The sequence below is a fragment of the Diospyros lotus genome, chromosome 4, assembly GCF_014633365.1.
Source record: "Diospyros lotus cultivar Yz01 chromosome 4, ASM1463336v1, whole genome shotgun sequence".
Classification (NCBI taxonomy): domain Eukaryota; kingdom Viridiplantae; phylum Streptophyta; class Magnoliopsida; order Ericales; family Ebenaceae; genus Diospyros; species Diospyros lotus.
In genome coordinates, this window is record NC_068341.1 from 11,473,167 (window position 1) to 11,490,161 (window position 16,995).

The 16,995-nt window shown below is 35.3% G+C and overlaps 1 protein-coding gene and 1 long non-coding RNA gene across 2 annotated transcripts; both read right to left on the bottom strand.

Annotated features, from left to right (window-relative positions):
• Window positions 1-1,714: 1,714 nt before the first annotated feature.
• On the bottom strand, window positions 1,715-3,442 carry LOC127800788 (uncharacterized). Its single transcript, XR_008022845.1, has 3 exons — window positions 3,354-3,442; window positions 2,743-2,826; window positions 1,715-1,901 (listed from the first exon to the last, which is right to left on the bottom strand). It is a non-coding gene; the product is annotated as an uncharacterized LOC127800788 (long non-coding RNA).
• A 6,395-nt stretch (window positions 3,443-9,837) lies between these two features.
• On the bottom strand, window positions 9,838-10,652 carry LOC127798849 (F-box protein GID2). The gene has a single exon (XM_052332480.1). It carries the CDS (start codon window positions 10,523-10,525, stop codon window positions 9,989-9,991), a length of 537 nt encoding a protein of 178 aa, XP_052188440.1. The 5' UTR covers window positions 10,526-10,652; the 3' UTR covers window positions 9,838-9,988.
• Between the last annotated feature and the right edge of the window lie 6,343 nt (window positions 10,653-16,995).

Here is a 16,995-nt window from a genome sequence, read left to right on the forward strand (position 1 = left end):
ATAATACTGACAAAATATAAAAATAAGAATTAAATTAATATATCAACTTCCCACAAAAATCTTGATATCTCATGTACAACAGTTACAAACAAAATTATCTTGCTGTCATAAATACATATACAATCCTATATCGCGGGCTTCTGGTACAAATGTGTACCACAAAAAAATAAATAAATAAAGTACAAAAGAAAAAAACTCGACAATAAGTGTGTGTCTCCATAGAGCATCCTATATAAAATCAGGAATCAAAAGAAGTCTGACATCACACCAGAAGATCTGTTGGACTAGTATTCAAAAGAAGAATCTCCTAAAAATATATTTTTTTTAAAAAATGGTAAATCTTGTGGACTCGCGAGTATAAGGTATGCCATGCCCACTAGGAAAGTATGCAATAAAAATGCTAAGATGAGCATCATGGATACAATAACATAATAGTAAGATGAACAACGAGTATATGTAGTATAAGTTTACATAATTTGAGATTCAAAAGAAAAACCTAGAGTAGAAAAAATAGGTGCTTAGAGACAGTGACAAAGTTCATGAATGTAACGCAGTTTCGTACATAGGCACATATCTGATTAGTTGGGTAAACTTGACATCGTATTGGGTTACTGACATTTCGTCAGTCTGCTTTAAGTTCATGAATTCCCAAGTTCTCTCTTCCTTCCAGCTTTGGGGAAAGTACTTAGCATTGAAAACTTCCTTAAATGCTTCCCAGGTTATCGCCTGAGCTTGTCTCGGCCTTAGATCCTGTGCTGCCCGCCTGGGTGTCCTTTGTAGGGCTCGTTGAGCTGATTGCCACCATCGTGCAGCCTCTTCCTCGAGCATGAATGTAGCGCAGTTAACCTTCTCTTCGTTACTGCACTGCAGATGTTGGAGCAGCTTCTCAGTTTGCTCTATCCAGTACTCGGCTGTACTGGGGTCATCTCCCGCTTTTTCTCTAAACACCGGGGGTCTTTGCCGGCGATACTGATCCAGCATATGGGGGGTGTGCCTTGGCGGCTCGTTCCTTGTTACATGTGTCAGTACGCCCTCTAAGATCCGCTCTATTCGATCAAGTCTACTCTCACTAGGACCTGATTGCTCTTCTTGTCGTCTACTGCTCGCGGCACGATTCGTGGAGCGACTACGGTGATTACTCGTAGCTGAATTCGCAGAGCGACTATGGCGACTGCTTGTGGCGCGACTCACTGAGCGACCACGATGACTGCTACTACCGTTTTCCTCATCTTGCTCATTGAGATCCAGGATTCTTCGAGTCCTCTCCATCTGGAAAAGAAAACATCAACACTTGAACCATAATGATTCTAATACTCGAATCCTCGATAAATACCAAATCATTCTAATACTTGAATCTTAATGATTCATATCACTTACTTATAAACCTAACTTGATAGCTAGATTACGTCACGTCAGACTAACCGTTACTGTCTCAATCATTCTCTATTTCCACTAGTACCCCTGAGTCTCCAATCGGGGTTTTTTGCTAATTCGCTCTGATACCAAATGTAACGCCCCATTTTCCCACAACGAGCGTTAACTCGAGATTTCGGGAATATATATATATATTTTTTTCAACATCGAACACACAACATAAGTCTCTCAATACATATACCTTCATCATAATCATTTCCCGTCAATCCCGATCGTACCTTCTTAGCATATCAAAATTTAATAATAAACTAAGACAAGTATCAACAATCACATCAGTAGAAGCAAGATCGAAACCTCAATGATATATAACCGACAATTCCTTTACAATAACCAAATCGATGTTTCACATGAAAATATCAAAATATTACATAACCTCTGAACATCGTAATCATGGACAAAACCTACGAAAACTAAACATAGCCGCTACATCTCGATGATATTCTTTCCCTTGGCGCCACTGCTTTCACCTGGAACATTTGAATATTCTAGAGACATAGTCCAAATTAGATGCTGAATCATCTAAGTGAGAGTTCAAAAACGTTTTCATGCAGATATGAAAAATCATATACAAAATCGATAAATCCCGACATGCACCAGCCTAAGAGAATCCCACATAGCACTTAACCCTAATCGGGGAAAATGCAATCTCTTTAAAGGCGACACAACCCCTTTGGCCCATTGACAAAACAATCCTGCTTAAGAGGGACAACCTCGACATATGAACCCTGGAATCACCCATTGTCATTGTTAGGCTTTACGCTCCAACTCAAAAGCAATCCAAAACTCAACGCAACCCTAGCCCCAAGAGTGTCACATCAGCACTATCCTTGGAATCGACGTCACCTTGGCATTAATGCTATTGCTCAAAGGAACCTGGGGTGGTGTCCACTCGCAGCCCCGCCACTTGAGCCAACAACCGGGGTGGTGTCCACTCTCAGCCCCGCCACTTGGGTCCCGTAGGGTGAAGTCCGTCTCAGCCCCGTCCCAAGTGGGTCACTAGCATTAATCCTAGGTACGCATCCCGAGTGCCGTCACTCTGGGCTACGTCACAAATTACCAACCCACGTCCCACATGGACGACACAAAACAAGCCAATGCCGAAAAAAATCATAACATGCATAAAATCAACATTTCAATGTATGCAATTTACCGTACGAAATTCAATGCATGTGTAAATAATTGTTCGGACAACCATAGTAAACCAAGCCATAGGGATGAACATTCACAGTAAACCATTCACATGTCACTTAAAATCTTTTCGGGTAGAACCACTCACAAGTCAAAACAAAGTTGGGGGCGAACACTCACCTTTGGCGATATTTCGGTATGCCTCGATTTGCGTGCCTTCTTTGATCTTCGCACGAGTCACTTCGTCTCAACCCTCAAGGCACCCTAATCATCACATTTATCCAACAATTATAATTTTCCTTAATTTTCTCACAATTTTCCCTATTTTTCTCCCATTTTCTTCTCTAAGAATCCAAAATAAATATCTACACAACTATTTTCTCAAATATTTTTACATAATAATTCATAAAACAATATTTATAAGCCTCTGGGATTTTCTGAAAATTTTCCAGATTTTTCTCCTATTTTCTCAAATTTCCATAATTACTTTTCCTTGAGAAAATTTATTTCTCATCGATTTACTTCGAATATACTTCAAGAAAAATCACCAAAACTCATAAAATAAATTCCTTATACTTATGGAATTTTTTCAGAATTTTCTAAAAATTCATCCTATTTATTTTCTATTTACATTTCCTTTCAAAAATCAAAAATAATTACTTTCTCAAGAAATTTCCAAGATAAAAAGTCATCAAAATAAACTATTCATCTTTCTAGAATTTCTGGATATTTTTCCAGAATTTTTTATCGAATTTTCTATATTTTCAGTATTTAAAAAAACACAAAAATACCTCCGGTCATCTTCTCCGGCGACGGCACACCGGAAAATTGAAGAGACGACACCAGGTTGTTCCTCTCCCTTAGTCGATCCCAATGGTACCAATCTTTCTCGGAAAAAACTACCGGAAGCCTTCCGATTTGGCTAAAAACAACCGGCCGAAGCTATCCCGCCACCGAACTCCGGCGAATCAAATTGACCCTCGATTCGAACTCCGATTGGCACGAAACTTTCCAGATCAGTTACCCATCACCTTGCGAACAAAAGCCCCTTATTAGATCGCTCGATCGATCACTTTTACAACCCGATTTGGTATTTCACGCAAAATGTATATATATATACGGCCGAATGTATATATATGCGAAAACACCCTCTATACTACCCCAAAAATTCCCAAAATCTCCAGAAATGATCCTCTTCCCTCAAGGATCAAAAGCCCCTTATTGGTTTCCCTCGATTTGCTCTCAAAACCGAGCAATTTGATGCTTCATTTTCGGCCGAAACCCTTGGCTATTTATAGCCAAATTCGACCCCCACGTGGCCGATTTCCGGCCAAGGCTTCTTCCCCACGCTTCCTAGACCACCCTAGGCCACTCCCTGATGACCCTAGGCTGCCCAAATCGCCGGAAAATCAGGCCAAAATCTCGGCCAAATCTGCCATGCTTTGGTAGATTTTCAAAAATTGCGATTTGGCCCCCTTTGAATTTCCTTTTACATTTTGGCCCTTATTCTCAAGCCCCTTAATTATCCAACTATACCACTAAGACCCACAAGATTAGAACTTCTCATTTCTGCCTTGAAATTTTCAAAAATTTACCGTTTTGACCTCCCTCGGGTATTTTTAGAAAATTATACTTAGGCCCGACTGATTTATTTGACCTCAAATCCACTCGATTCAACCTGAAACCTCTTAAGGGTTATTCTATACATCGAATACTAGTCCTTGACACTCTCCGTTGACTTTTTGGACGTCGCTTACAGCAATTCGATAATACGACCTAATTGGCAGTTGTATTTTTGCTGTACCGAAAACTGTTCTCGATCTCATTTCTTTCATCACTAAAAATCATAATTTTAATTGCTCGTCGATACTATACCATTTTCCTTGGCTATCTAGGGTCCGAGGTACTCCCTCTGATTAATTCGGTCGTCCAAAGCTGTGTTAGTGTGCCCTATAGTCCTATTTTTTCCAAAATTCCAATTATGCCCTTTATCAAACATCATTTTTATCCTCAAAATTATTCTCGAGTGTTACAGCCTGGGAATGAATGGCTCAAGTTCGAGCTTAAGGAGAAAATCGAGCGAAATCCTGAGAATCCAAACCTTCTCAAACTTATCAGACTACCTCAATATTCGCTATTTGCCTCAATATACGTGCACCGTCTCAATTTGCATGCCAACCTCAAAATTCGCACAAGACACTTCAATTTAAGATTCAAAACACCATAATCATCATATTTATTTAAATAAGTATAAAAACCTATTTTTTCATAATTTTTTGCATTTTCTTTATTTTTCTCTTTATTTATTCCTATTTTTCCTTAATAAATCCAAACTAAATATTTCTCAAATATTTCACTATAATAATTCATAAAATAACATTTTTGAATTTCTGAAATTTTCTAAAAAATTTACTCATTTTAATTTAACCTCTCAGGCTTCCTCGATATGCATGTCAAGACCTCAAAAAACGCACCCGATCAATTTTCTAGCTCCTGGCATACTCCTCAACCCCCAAATAAATTTCTAAAATCATTTTGACATTTTTCAGGATTTTTTCTCCATTTTTCCACATTTTTTCCTAATTTCTTTTTCTTCTTCCCTTCTTCTTCCTCCTCCTTCTCCATTGCGTGGCCACTGTTCACCCGCGCACCAATCTGGCCGCACGCACTAGCCCGACCACCTCTGTCAGCTATTTTTTGCAACCGCACGACCATAGCCATCGCCCGCCTACATTGCGAACCACCACGGTGGCCCCCCATTGTTGCGCATTCGCTGCCGGCTGTACTGCCCAACTGCTACAACATAACAGCAATGGCTACCGCTTGCTGCGCGGCCAACTCTAGCCACCTCTGGTGCTTGTTATGACCATCACCAACCGTCCCTAGTCGCCCCCATTGTGGCCCAGCCATTATCGCCACCCCTGTTCACCTATTGTCGTGCCGCTATGGCCACTTCCAGCTTGCGATTGTGGCCCATTTAAGTCACTTCCGCTGCTGCCTCCAGCCATCTTCATCGCCAAACTTTTCCTCTCACTCTCGATCTCATTACTTCCTTTCTCTCTTTCTTGGCCACTCTCTCTTCCTCTATTTCTGTCAGCCAAATCTAATTTCAGAAGAAAATGCTAGGACAAATAGGTCACGGGTATATACATATATATGTGTATGAATTACACATTTACCCACAAGGTTGATCGTTATGAAAAATCAGAGCCTCCTCAAGGTTCCGTTGATTTCCTGGATATCCCCTACGACAATTTGGTTTTCCAACCTAAATCATAACTGTATTTTAGTTGTATCGAAAATAGTCTCAATTCCGATTTCTTTTAATACCATAAATTCTATCTCGGAATGCTAATCGACACCATATCATTTTCCATAGACATTTGCACTCCGGGGCATTCCCTGCAGTTGATTCGATACTGATAACTGTAAGAAATTATACTCGAGCCTCTAATCTTTTGATAATTCCACCTATAGCTCACGTTAAAATACTCTTAAGCCCTTTTGAAAATCTGGGATATTATAGTAAGACATTGAATCCGTGACAAATGGATCAAGACGACATTGTATTTTGAAGCAATCAAATAGCCCATATCAGGTAAAATAATCAAATGCTAGCGAGGTGTAACGTAGTCAAAGCAAGAGAGTGTGTGCATTAACTCATCCACACACATAACAGATCCGTATAACTTTGTATACTCAACACAAAAAACATGTAACTCTACAATTAGATTTGGATGAATATCTTCATAGTTGTGCTCGCTCATACCAAGTAATGCAGCAATGGCACGAAACCCATAATATCTATCCGACTCTAATTAACAATATTGTGTATGAAATGTTGTATTTTTTTATGGAAAAGAAGCATCATAACCTAGCAATCTATGTTTGATGTTAGCAGGACAAATTAAAAGTTTACCTTCTTTCAGTATCTTAACTGAGTTTTGTGTTGCTGGGGATGTACTGTTATGAATAGACTGTACTATTTCAAAGTACGATGGATCAAGCCTGATGGATGTATCAACCTAAACTTTCTTCTTTGATGATGGCTTATCTTTTGTTCAAACTTTTACGCTTGGCGACATTAATGAAGTCGTAGCTGGATTAACTAATTCTCTTAATTTCTCTTTCAATACTATTTTACCTGTTTCTGGTTCTGACTGAAACCTGTTATATATGTTTTTCATCTCCAAATCAATGGTGAGTAGGGAAGACACATCATAAAAAACAGTCTACACCAAATTTAACTTTGCCTAATGATGATGCACAAATGACAAAGGAATTGTTTGTTCCTGCATCATCAACTCTATAATTTCATGTGTATAAAGCAAACCATGTGTGCTTCTAAACACACATCTACATGCAACCTTATCCACTCTAATTTTCTGAGCTAGTTATGTTTGCTTTAGCACCTTATTCATTACATTTTTAGATATAATACCTCGCAATTCTTTACAAAATTATGGCTTGAAATTATGTTGTACCAACGTTAAGAAAGACCCCTTGATCTTTGTATATTGCAACTCAATAAGAGAGTTGATAATTATCCAGGATAACTCAAAGTCACATTGAGATGATCCTAGATGTTTTTTCAGCTTTGCATGCACACCCTCAGCCATTGAACAAAAACATATTGATATATTAGATTGATTGAATAAATTACAATAAAAATAAGTAAGGATAACATTTGAGTTTCATAAAGAACACATATTAATAGTAACGTTGCAAAAATGCATTATTCTATTTGTCCACGTTGCAATAAATTTTTCTTTATAATCATTCAACCATGGGACATTGTTTTTTTCTCAGGATCCCCATATTCTGAACTCTTTATCACAATAACAATTCCATTTTATTTCCCAACTTTCTTATCCCATCCAATAAGTTCTCTACTACTAAAAAGCTAATAAAAAAAAAAGATTTAGATACATTTTTTCTCTTATTAAAATAACAATTTCAAAAAATTTAATAAGAATGTTTCATACCTCATTAGTGGTAAACGGTTGAATATTATCAAATGAATGGTCAAGTGCAAATGTGGTTTCATTTTCATCCTGATATAAAAAGAACAACAAGCCAATAAAACATAAATTAAAAAAGAATTCTGGTAAGGTTGGGGAATGGAGCTTAGGAGTTCCTCGAACCTTGGGGTGTGGGAAACGTTCGGGAAATTTGGAGTTCCCTAAACCCTGGAATTTGGGGAACTTAGAGTTTCATGAACCTTAGAGTTCCCCGACTTTCGCAAACCTTGCAAGTCTCTAACGAGAGATACAAATTGCGTGTGCACTTATTTGTCCATCGGACAATTTGTAGTGTTGTTTTCTTCCTCTGCCCACGTCATCAACATTTGAGTGTAGTAATCATTCATGGCTTAACTCTGGCTAGTTGCTATGCTAAGGAGAAAATTGTTGAGCAATGATAGTCGTGAAAGAACATGGAATGAGTGATCGAATTGCTATGGCAAAAAGAAAATGGCTAAGTGATAGTGGGTATGAAATAACAAGGAATGAGTTACAACCTATTATGGTGAAAAGAGAAGGCATGTGCAATGGTAAGTGTTTGAATCATGGTGAGTGGTTAAGTATTGAAGAGTTGAATGAAGGGTAAAAATAGATTTTCATTTGAGGGTATTTTATGTATATTCAAAAGTGGTTGCGAAAAGCAAAATTAACGGTTGCAGATAGAATTTCCCTAAGGGTTTGTTTGATTGGCCATATTTTTCACGAAAAATGGACATTTTTCATGTAAATTTCAACTTAATGATGTTTGATTAGCTATATTTTCTAGATAATACAAATTCCAACTTTGGTCACGTAATGCCCATTTTTTCATTTTTGTTGGAAATTCTTAGGGGAGGGGTGAAAAAATATTTTCTAAGCAATTCACTCATTACTCCTGATTAGCTCCTTCCTCGAGTCTCTCTTTCATTCGGCGCTTGATCATCGAGTTCCCTTTGTTTGTTGCCATCTCAGCCGAATACAAGTTCCGATGATTCATCATTTTTGTTCAAGGTAAGATTTCTCCTTCCCCTAAAAGTAGATATGTAGTGAGAGCATGACAGAGGCAACGATGGAGTGATGCAACGAGAGAAGGACAAAGGTAGCGATGGAGTAAATGAGAGAGAGGGTGAGCGAGCCCAAACAGAGCTGATTTGCGCAAGAGGAAGATGAAGATCTTGATTGGGGTAGCGAGGATGATGAAAAGCCTGTTAAGATAGGAAGATCTTGATTGGGATGTCTTGCAAAGTTTCAATTTCGTGGCATCATATTCATTTTTCTGTCTATCTTTCTTTCATGTTTTTTTTTTTGGTACAAGTTTGAAAAGAGTGAGTTCAGCAATATATAAAGGACGTCATTAGATTTTCAAATTTTGTTGTGTATTATTCAGAAGTTTGCTCCTTTTATCTTAAATACTGATGCTAAAGAAAGAGATTTTCAAATTCTATTGTGCATGAAGATAGAAAAAATGACTATTTTCATAAAAAATAATAATAATTAAACATTAAAAATTAGAAAAATATAATAATTTTAAGTAAAAAAATTAAGCCAATCAAACACTTTCAGTTAACATTTTTTTTAAAATTTAATTAGACAATTCAATTGTTTAAAAAATATTTTCTTTCTATACAAATTTCATACTTACAATTAAACACACCCTAAGTTTATTTAAGAGATAATGGTGTCTTTTTGCCAAAATATTCCAAGAATCAGTTTCCGGCCGCACCTAATGCAGTTTATTAGTCCATTCCGGCCTTGTTTGTCAGCACGTCCGGCAATCAAAGGCACCCTATGGCAGGCCCAAATCGAAATGGATATGGAGCCACTCCACAGTTTAACAAATCTCAAGCTTAGGAACCTGAAACTGAACTAGCCAGCAAATGCTGGCTTCTGGCTGTGAACGGCCATTTAGACAAACGCCCAGAAAACACTGCAACCCCATGTCTAACAACATATTCAATGTCCATATCAGTACGCATCCTTCGAAGATAGATGCCAGTCCTCTTTTCAAATGTCCTTTTGGCTTTTTCCACAAATCCAAACAAGACTCCATTTTCAGATCTCTCTCTCTCTCTCTCTCCCTACCTATAAAGCCATGGGAAGCGCCAGAAAATCACAGCCCACTACCAGACAACCACCACTAGTCTTTTGTTTCTGTGTGCTTGTATCGACCCACAGAAAGCATCCCACCACAAAGAAAAATAAAATTTCCCCTACTTTCCTAGCATCCAAACACGAATACAACGGACGGAAACCCAATTCCAATTTGGGCACTAAAGAAGAAACAAAGAGGGATAATTTCATTCTTAATCACGTAATCTTCGTCAACACAAAAATAATTTTACAATAGTAAGCAATCCATTGTTAGGATACAGATCTAGTTTGCCGAAACACTCCAAAACAGAACAAGAAAGTGAAAAAGCACGAAATTAAAGTCCTTTGCCTCGGTTATTGAAGTTCATCCTCTCGTAGTATCGAATGGAGAGGAGGGACAGCGAGAGGTGAACCTCGTCCTTTCCCCAGCGGGTTTTGGCGCCGGAAGCAGCGGGTTGGGCCGGGACCAATCCGGGGGGCGGCGAAAGGCAGGGCCACGCGGAGGATGATGGCGGGGAAGAAGAAGAGGAGGATGAGGGTTTGAAGAGGGGCCAGAGGTACAGGGAGTGGAGGCGGCGGAATCCGCCGAGGGCGAGGACAACGGACCGGAGCTGGTGGGTGGCGCAGCCGATGTTGGAACAGTGGCGCGTGCAGATCAGCTCCCAAAGGCGCTCGTCACGCGCCGTCGCGTGCCAGCGTTTACTCACGCAGGCCGCCATGGCCAGCGTCCGAGCGTCCACGTGCTTCAGCACCTCGTACAGCAGGTTCTCATCCATCAGCACCACCGCCGATCTTTCCGCCTCTTCCTCCGGCTTGATCTTCTTCATCTTGCCCGTCAGCAGACCGCCGTCGGAATCAATAGATCGCTTCATCGCTGGTAGATCTACACGGACCGAGAGAGAGAGAGAGAGAGAGAGAGGGAATTTCTGATCTGAGAGATCTGGGGGACTCTCTCCGTCTCTCAGGATCAGTTGGGTTTATGGATGGTGCTTTACCTGCTCCTGGGTGGTTTCGAAGACGACAAAGCCAGAAATTAATGCGCTTCAATTCTTTTCCGAATGACCAATCCATCCCTCAAGAGCCCCCGATTTTACTGTTGAACCTTCGCGTAAACCGCTTTTTGTCAGCCTATCATCCCTTTGGAACATATCTGTTTCATAGTTGGGTTTGGGCTTGGGTTGGGCTACTTGAATGGGCTTTAATTTCTTATGATTTTATTTGGATTCCTTGCACAAACATCAAGTTTTTTTTTTATTGTTTTTAGTTTTGATATTTATTTTTTATTTTCACATGAAAGAAAGACATCACATTTGACGAATTTGTGTTTATTTTTAAGTTTTATTTTTGTAATCTATAACATTAGTTGGCAATTAGTGAAATGTAAAAAATTACTCAGAACTCTTTGAATTTTTTTTTCTTTCATCGACAATTCTTAAAGAACTATTTAAGAGTGTTGCAAGCCAACTCCCCATTTTGGATTTGAGAGTCATGACTTCCGTGATAATATGACTCTCACATCTATACAAGTTCAGTAATATTATTGGTGATGATTTTTATGGGAAATATCAATAATTTATGAAAATATGAGAGATTTTATCATATGATTTTTAATGTCACATAGTCATTGACAATAAAAGGTGTAGCAGAGAGATGAAATAAAATTAAAAACAAAAACAAAAATATGAAAACAATTATTTTTAAATTTTTTTAAAAATAAAAATGAGTGACCAAACCTTTAATATCAAGACAGTGAAAATAAAAAATAAAAAAAGAATTCTACCAAAGGGGTTTCAGTATAAAACATAGGATTCTTAAAACATAAAGTATTTTTGTTTGTAAATTTATCCAAAATATTGACTTAAAATATAATCATATCGAATTCTGGTCCACAGGTAAAATGATGCATTGGGTTTGGCATGAAACAAAGAAAGAAAAAAAAAAAACTAATGAAAGGTGTGACCTATCCAATGGATTAAGAAGTAAGGTAACAGTGTTGGTGAGAAGGCAACAAAAAGTAAGAGAAGAAAACAAAAGCATGTTGAGTGGCTAATGGGAGTTATGTCTTCTTTTGTGGCAACTGATCCAAGCAATTATATTCCGTGGATCCTTCATGAAAATGATGGTTTTGGCACTAACCCGATTGCAGATGATAATATCTGCAAGCAGCATTTCTATTTTGTCTTATTTCACAGAAAATTTGAAAGTAAAATCAGAGTTGTAAAATATTCATTCAAGGGAAAGCAAGAAAATTTTGGCCTACCCAATACAATAGTAGAACAACAAACAGTTCATTACTTTTGTCTTTTTCAGTGCTTTCCCCCTCCATTGGGAATTCCCATGAACTGTTATTCTACTGAAATTTTGAATATTAAGAATTTTCTCTACTCTTTCCAGCTTAATTTGATTCAAAACATCTATTCTTTCAGAAATTTTTTTAGTAATTAACCAAACTTTTTTACCTTTTTAAAAGCAAGAAAGTAATTTTTTTTTAAAAAAAGGGCATAAAATTAAGATGGCTGGTGGTAATAAATGGAAGGCCCAATCCTTCATTGGAAAAACAAATCAAGGCGAAAAGATAATACACAGCATCTAATTAACATCTTTTGCAAGCTACGTATAACTTGAACATCCATGGAGCAAATTGCGCTCTTGAAGTTTCTCTGGACCTAGAGAAGTTAACGAAGCTGAAGAAGGAATTATGGCTAGAAATAGAATTAATCAATGGCCAGTGCCTCTTCTACTGGGGCCAGAATATTCTTGGGTTTCAGCGGATGCGGATGTAATATTGGTTGCGCTGCTGGATGCCAAGCAGCAGTCGAGTTCGTAGAACTGATGATGAGGTGCATGAAATGGCTGCTTGAGGGTGCGTGAGCCTTCCACGTAATTGCCTGCATAGAAGACGATGAAAGTCGCCGAAACTAGCACAACCAGTACGATGAGATTGAGATGATGACGAGGTTGCTTCATCGTTGGTCTGCCTTTTTTGATTTGCTGCTGATGCTGATGCTGCTAGCTGTTAGCTGTGCTGCTTATATCGCATTTATAGTAGATCGAAGACTTAGGCTGGAGTTGGTGTGATCATGGCATGTGACTTCAAGTGGATTTTGTCGGAATTTACATGAACACGATCTTCTCCTTGTGTCCCATGAACAACTTCAAGTCTTGATTTTGATTAACAATTTAAAAAAAAAAAAAAAAAAAACCTTGGAGTCCTGAACTAGAAAATCAGTCTCTGGCATTTTGGACGCTATAGGGTAAGATTTTTGTAATTTTATATGATTATAGGCTTCGTTTAACTCATCATTGAGTTTGAAATTTTAGATTTACGATCAGTGCAATACAAGGAAGAATTAAATGAATCAACTCATTTAAAACCAAGTACGATCGTCCTGGATCTTAGTTTCAAAATTTTATAATCACACTAAAAATCTATATATATTATTAATAAAACAATTTTATTCTGCACAATTCTGTGTCTATGTGTTGCTTCAGTTGTTTGCCATTTGTCACTTAAATTTTATGCCAAGTGTCACCTCAAGAATTTTAGAAAAGAAACAAAATCTTTTCAAATCTTCCTTAACAGAATTGCTTCACTTGTTTTCCATATCTCCCTTTTACATCATTTCATTTATCAAAAGAATTATATAACTCATTTGAAAACCCAAATGTATATAACAAATTCATATTAAACAACTCATCTGCAAAGACTTAACAGAATTGGCATGATAGAAAAAATCTTTTCTCCCTAATTAATTAGTATTTATTAATTAAGATATGAGTTGAAAAAAAATAAGATATGAAAAGTATTTTGGATAAAAGTATTTTTCATTATATTTGTTAAATTTATCTGACAACTCTCTTAAAAAAGAAGTCACGTGACTTTTTATTTAAAATTGTTCAAATAAATTTATTCCTCTCCCCTCTAAATAAATTTACCTTGAACTTTATGATAAGAAAAAATAACTCATATGCCTCCAATGCATTTAAAAAAAATTAACAAACAGTTTTATAAAAATATTAGAATACTTCTCAAGTTTATTTTGATCATTTTATATTTTGGTTCAGAAAATATTTTAGGTTTATCTTAATATAATTTTATCTTACTCATTTTAATAAACACTATCTTAATAAGAAAAGAACAAGAAAAAATTCTAAAGACTTTTATATAAAATTATGGTTTTCGGTCAAATCCATAAATAGAGTTAGGGTTTGCACTTGAAGTCAAATAAGTGCTTATTGGATAGATCAATCACAATTAGAAAATAAAGCACCAAATCAAATAAAATATCATTTTTGGGTTGCTTAGTTCTCAAATCTACGTGTATGCACGCATGAAGTACTGTTTTATTTTTGTATACTTAGTTTTGATGATAAAAAATAATATTTTATTTAATCTCTAAGTCATGTATTAAGGTTGTGATTTTCAACATAAATCAATTTCAATATCAAGTATTACTTTGTGAGAATGAAAACCAAAAGAATTTCAAGTATCGAGATTTCAAAGTCATATTTTTCCAAATTTGGAAGGTTAATGTCTTATAAGGAGACATATATGAAAATGTTTCTTTTAAGAGAACTAACTCCCGGTATTTCAATAGCTAACATTTATTAGTGATAAAATGATTTTTAACGAATTTTTCAAGAAATAAAAACTGTATATCTTGGAGGTGGTAAAATCTCAAAATCTTAAGTTTGTACTAAAATTCAAATTCTACTTTCTTATTCTTATGGATTTTGATTTTTTAGATATTTTTATTGAATCTAAATGGGAGGTACTTTCTTATTTACGTTTATATATTAAAGTAAATGAAAAGTAAAATATAAATTAAACAAAATGAGAACATTTACTTAAACTAAAGAAATGTAAATATGTTGTGATATTTTGTATCAATCAAGTGTGCTTCTACATGTTATCAATTAAGTGTTCAAATTTTTCAAATGGATAGTCGACTATATGCCTAAGTGCTGTCGAATATGCCTAAAGATAGTCGACTATGCTTGATGTTCTGTCAACTATGTATGGCTTCTGTCAACTATATTCTTCTCTGTCGACTATTATGCAAGGATAGTCGATTATGATTTTTCTTCTGTCGACTATGTATATATATGATATTCAAAATTTTCTTCATATTTTTGAATCTGTCGACTATGTGAATGTGATAGTTGACTATGAGTAGTTTTTGTTAGACAATAGTCGACTATGCCTTATTGTCTGTCGACTATGCCTTATTTTATTTATAAATCTGTCGACTATCTACTGTCTTCTGTCGACTATCTCTTTTCGCAGAAAGTTTCGAATAGCAAGTTTTTCAAATCCCAACGGTCACAAACAGTTATATTTCTCTTCAAGCTTTTGGCATGCCTATTTATACAAGTCATGAATGAACTTGATGAGGCTAATGGACGGAACGAGTTAATATAGAGATTATAAATCAGTTTATTCGAGCTTTACAAGAGTTTGTGCTTTCATTGTTATATTTTTCTGTGTAAGGCCTCGTTCTATCATTGTAAATCTATTCTTAAGCATAGTTTTCATTGTAAGAGAACTTGTAAGTAAGAGTGTTAACTCTTAGCTTCTCTCTTTTATTTGTATCGTTGTTATTTTACTAGCTTGTGTATGTAGAGGGTCGATTTGAGTGGAAGGTTGTAATTCCTAGTCTCGGACTAGAGAACCTACTTGGTTTAAGTAGGGCGTTTTAGTGGATGATTTGAAAAATCCTTAGTGAGGAGTTAAGGTAGTGGATTAAGCTGAACCACTATAAATTCTTTGTGTTCTTTCCTTGTGCTCGTGTTATTTAGTTTGTTTATCATTTCTAACATTTTCATAAAAAAGATTTCAAAGTTCTATCAAGTTTTTTAAATAATCAATTTACCCCCTCTTAATGTGTGTCATAGCACCTCGTGGCCTAACATGAGCATCCCTAATTGTCATGATAAATAGAAGTAGATGTGGTTACCTCAATAAAAAGAAAGTAAAAGGTGCCTGTTTGGATAGATTTGAATTAAGTAGATAAATTTAGATTCATTTGTTTTATTTTTTTAAGTTTAGTTAAAGTTTGGATCTAATTTTTTGGACTCAAATCTAACTTTATCGATTCGAGGCTAGGTCCATATTTTTTGTGTACATAGATTTGACCTAAATTGATTGCCTTTAGGTGGTGTTTTTCTTTTTCAGGGAAAGGATTTGCCATTTTGTTTTTTTGTTTTTTTTTTGTGGTCAGAGTGTCTCCTTTCTCCTGTAATTGGTCGTAGGGAACATGGGGTAGTTTCATTATGGACTAGTATAAACAACTTCTTAATTTAAAAAATATGATATTTGATTTTGATATGTATAAAGTCAAAATTTAATATTTTAATTATTAAAAATTATTATTTTAAATTTTTATTGTGAATGAGAATAAATAAAATTATTATTTATATTACATGTTACGTCATAAAAAAACTACGTCAGCAGGACATATTAAATTAAGCTCAATATATAAATATGACGTTTGACCCTCTTAACAATTAAAAAATTTTGATATTTAATTCTTAATATAGAAAAAATACCAAAATTTTCATATAAAAATACCTAATTTTCATAAAAGAATTTAAAAAGACCTAAATTTCATTAAAAACTTAAAAAATAAAAAAGATCTAAATTTCATAAAAAACAGAATTTTTCATTAAAAAACCTAAAAATATTCAAAAAAAGACCTAAAATTTTCATAAAAATATTTAAAAAGAGCTAATTTTTTCATAAAAGACATAAAAAATTCACTAAAAAGACCTAAAAATATTCAAAAAAATACCAAATTTCATAAAAAAAAACTAATGGAAAATTGTGATAACAAAAATTCAAATGAAAAATAATAAAAACTTCATTGAATCCATAAATCTTGTTCACAAACTTTTTAATGAGGTTTTAAACAATAAATGACAAAATAAACACCATCAATTTTTAAAAATATTTTTAGTTTTTTTATGAAATTTAGGTCTTTTAATTTTTATTATTTTTAGGTTTTTAATGAAATTTAGCCCTTTTTGAATATTTTTGGATCTTTTTTTTTTAATTTTTAGGTCTTTTATAAAATTTAAGTCTTTTTTTTATATCAAATTTGGTCTTTTCTCATATTAGGGACCAAATATGGAATTTTTTAATTGTTAAGAGATCAAATGTCATATTTATATATTAAACCTAATATGATGTAATAATTTTTAATAGTTAAGATATTGAATCTTGATGTTTTGCATATCAATAACTAAATGCTATATTTTTTTAATTGTTTAGAGGCTATCATATGTATTAAGTCTTTCATTACTTTTATAATGGCTTGGTTTATGCAAGGAGGGAAAGTGAGAA

Coding starts and splice junctions, on each gene's coding strand:
- LOC127798849 (XM_052332480.1), bottom strand. CDS start 10,525: ATGAAGCGATCTATTGATTCCGACGGCGGTCTGCTGACGGGCAAGATG.